The following is a 3,651-nucleotide window of genomic DNA, read 5'->3' as shown; positions in this document are numbered from 1 at the left end:
GCGTGTAACAAATGACGCCTGCGCGTGGGGAGTGACGCCTGCGTGTAGGGAATGATGCGTGTGTGTGGACTAATGCTGTGGACCCTGCTGTTGTCCTGGGGAATTGTGCTTGGAACCAGCCTCCTGGTGAGGCGGCGTTCCCACGTGAGTTTCCCCTTGTATCAGTGTCGAGAAGGGAAGATGCCATCTGCAGAGGGCAGGCATTGGAGGTGAACAAGGCAGCACGTGGGAACCATCCTGTGGGAAGCTGGCACCCACAGTCCAAACAGTTGCAGCAACTCTCAATCCCTACCATGAGCATCCCTTCTGACATCATGGAGTCCTGGCACCACACACTCCAGAGGGCTTCTCCGGGCCCTGGGGCCACAAGCCCTAATGAGAATCCATGAGTCTTTTTCTGTTTGATCACAACCTTGTAAGGTGAGGCTCCTGATTCCACTCTACAGGAGGGAAAACTGAGGCTCAGAGTGAATAAGCCTGCCCAGGGCCACAGAGGGACTACAGAGCAGAGCTCGGAACCCGAGGAGAAAGGGGAAATGGACTTGTCCCAGCCCTTCTTTTCCGTATCCAGGTGGCTTGAAGAATGAAAGTCCTGAAGATCTTTGAGATGTGCTCTTTACTGACCATGACTTCTTATGGGATCAACTTTAGTGTCTTGACTTTTGAAGAAATCAAGGCTAGTGACCCTTTTAGGGTCTCAGACTCTTGGAGGTGGGCCAAAATAATGGAAGACCAATGGAAATCGCTCACTCTCCACTCCTGAGACTTAAACTTTTTTTTTTTTTTTTTTGTAAATCACATCCCAATTTCCTTGGTGTAGGGAAGTAAGGTGGGCTCCAGAGTCCCGGTGTGAGGGATTAGTGGGTAGGGGCTGCCTGGCCAGCTAAGGTAGCAGGATGCTCCCCTTCACGCCTGCCGCCGCTGCTGTGGCACAGTTGGCTGTGTTCGTATTTATGATCATTCTCCTTAACATTTGAGACTCCCACAGATCAGGTACCTGGATGGAGGCATTTTCCAGTAAACTTAGGAAAACTTACACCCATCTTCCGAGTCAAGTCCATCTTTACAGTGAAGAAACTGAAGTTTAGAAAGGTTCAGGGCTTACGGTGGACAGCCCAGCCCAGGTTCCCAGACCGATTTCTGGCAGTAGGGGTAGGGGATTTCCCACTGTACACAGCTACCTCATATTACCACGCACTACATGAAAACATGAAGCTATCTGACATTTTAAGCTTAATTTGATTACACACATGCCATCACCCATTGGGCCAATGGGGTGTGCCTAATTAGTCCCCAGTGAGCATTAACCACAAGGGTGTATGGGGTTCGCAGGCACACCAAATTCTTCCTTTAGAAAAGATTCTTAATCTACCCCTGGGTGCAGATTTCCTGGTGCAATAAAAATGAATGATTTTATTTCGACAGATGGAAAAAAAATGTGCTTTCTTTTTATAGCACATTTTTGCACTTTTTCAGTTTAACTATTCTACTGTAGGGTTCGCAATGTGTGCCCCAGCTGCTCCAGCAGCCACGGGGCAGCGTCCCATGATCCGGGGCCACTTGGGCTCTGGCAGAGGCTCAGGAAAGGACAGCAGCCTTGGTGCACAAACCTTGCAGTGAAGGACAGGGGTGGGGTCAGGGTGGTCCCTCCAATGAATTCTTATAGGAACTACAATGTGAGGGTCCGGAGAGCTTGAGCAAGTTACCCTCTACTCTGCTCTGTAAAACAGGGATCCTGGGAGCAGGGGGGAGGCTTCCATTGGGAAGGTTCCAGAGGCTCAGGACCGGGATTCCTCTTTATTCTCCTTCCTCCCCACATCCAAATCAGAACAATAAGGAGAATTTCCTCTAGAACTCATAAGCTCCTGTGCTATGTTCCCATTTCACTTGTCTTAGTCCTTCAATAATGGTGCATTTATTTAGTAATTTAGAATTTACAAGGTACTTTTATACACTAGGTTTCATTTGCATTCAGCAGAAACAGTACAGTACTTAAGGAAAGTGTTTTAGAAGTATTCATTTGATAGTAGCATTTGCCATCTTTTTTTAAATTTTCTTTCTTTTTAGGCATTTTCTGCATTGGATAAAGAGGATACAGGATTTGTAAAAGCTACAGAATTTGGACAAGTTCTTAAGGATTTCTGTTACAACCTAACAGACAATCAGTATCATTATTTTTTGAGGAAACTAAGAATTCATCTGGCCCCCTATATCAACTGGAAATATTTTCTCCAGAACCTTAGCTGTTTCCTTGAGGAGGTAAGAATGTCTGCAGCACATAAGCGTCTCTTTGAAAATGAGCTAAAATTAGTTTTTACAAAAAGGATAATTGATTAAAACCATATCAGATAAATTGGCAATCACCTCATGCAATTAGCTCACTCTGAATGAAAACCTGGTATAAATTCCACACAGAGTATTAGAAGGTGAATATGCATCCTTTACTTTGTTGGAAATTTTTATTTCATTTTATTTTAATTTTCAGAGAAGTTTGGGAGCTTGTTTTATCTGGTTGTTTTAGAGTTCTGAGGAATCTTAGATCACAGAAGACGATCTGGGAAGTGAGATTACTAAAGCAAACAGCATGAACATTTTTGAGGTTTGAGGTTAATAATAACAGCAGCAAACACTTTGGCATGTTTTCTGTGTACCCTCCACTATTTCTAGTCCTTTGTATGTACATTAACAGGTGTAGTGGTTTTGAGGTCACAATGAGATACAGCTGTTAATACCCCACTTGAGAGACAAGGCCTTGGCACGAAGACGTTAAGTATTATCCATAGTTACCCAGCTAGTGAGTGGCGGGTGGAGCTGATTTGTAAGCCTGGACTCCAGGTTCCTAAACACTGTCTTTTTTTGATTTTTTTTTTCATCTTTGCCATTTAGATGACTTTCCAAACAAAATACACTATTTTTGAGCTTTATATAAGTGATAGTATATTGAATGTTGTATCTGCAACTTACTTTTTCTTGCTTATAGTAATGTATTTAAGATTTATCCATGTTCATATGCTGGCTTTAGTTCATGCACTTAAGCTGCTATAAAAAGGTGGTGGCTCATGCCTGTAATCCCAGCACTTTGGGAGGCCGAGGTGGGCAGATTGCCTGAGGTCAGGAGTTCAAAACCAGCATGGCCAACATGGTAAAACCCCATCTCTACTGAAAATACAAAAAAAAATTTAGCTGTGTATGGTGGCGGGCACACCTGTAGTCCGAGCTACTCAGGAGGCTGAGGCTGGAGAATCACTTAAACCCGGGAGACAGAGGTTGCAGTGAGCTGAGATCATGCCACTGCACTCCAGCCTGGGCAACAGAGCAAGACTCTGTCTCAAAAAAAACACAATTTATTAACTGAATATAGTATTGAGAATAACATGCTGCTATTCAGTCATCACCTCCCTGATAATGAGCATGCAGGGTGTTCTCGGTTTCCTTCATTACAAGCAAAGCATCCAGTCACCCTTCTGTGCCTGTCTCCTTGTGTGCACACACGGGAGCTATTCTGCATGGAATTGCCGATGGGAGGGTGGCTCCATGTTCAGCTTCGCAGACACCGCCAGCATCCTCCTAAGTGGTCCTCCCAGTGTACAGCCCCACCAGCGGTACAGGAGAGTCCCCCTAAGTGGTCGTCCCAGTGAACAGCCCCACGAG

At 45.0% G+C, this 3,651-nt stretch overlaps 1 protein-coding gene across 1 annotated transcript in view; it reads left to right on the top strand.

Annotated features, from left to right (window-relative positions):
* EFCAB6 (EF-hand calcium binding domain 6) overlaps positions 1-3,651 on the top strand; it is a 274,701-nt gene that overhangs the window by 223,868 nt on the left and 47,182 nt on the right. Inside the window, exon 26 of the mRNA XM_032261403.1 lies at positions 2,068-2,259. Coding sequence (XP_032117294.1) covers positions 2,068-2,259 — 192 coding nt within the window. The remainder of the gene's footprint in view (positions 1-2,067; positions 2,260-3,651) is intronic.

Source organism: Sapajus apella, unplaced genomic scaffold (assembly GCF_009761245.1).
Source record: "Sapajus apella isolate SASKATOON/1434 unplaced genomic scaffold, GSC_monkey_1.0 scaffold123, whole genome shotgun sequence".
NCBI classification, from domain to species: domain Eukaryota; kingdom Metazoa; phylum Chordata; class Mammalia; order Primates; family Cebidae; genus Sapajus; species Sapajus apella.
This window is presented reverse-complemented; position numbering and strand designations above follow the sequence as displayed.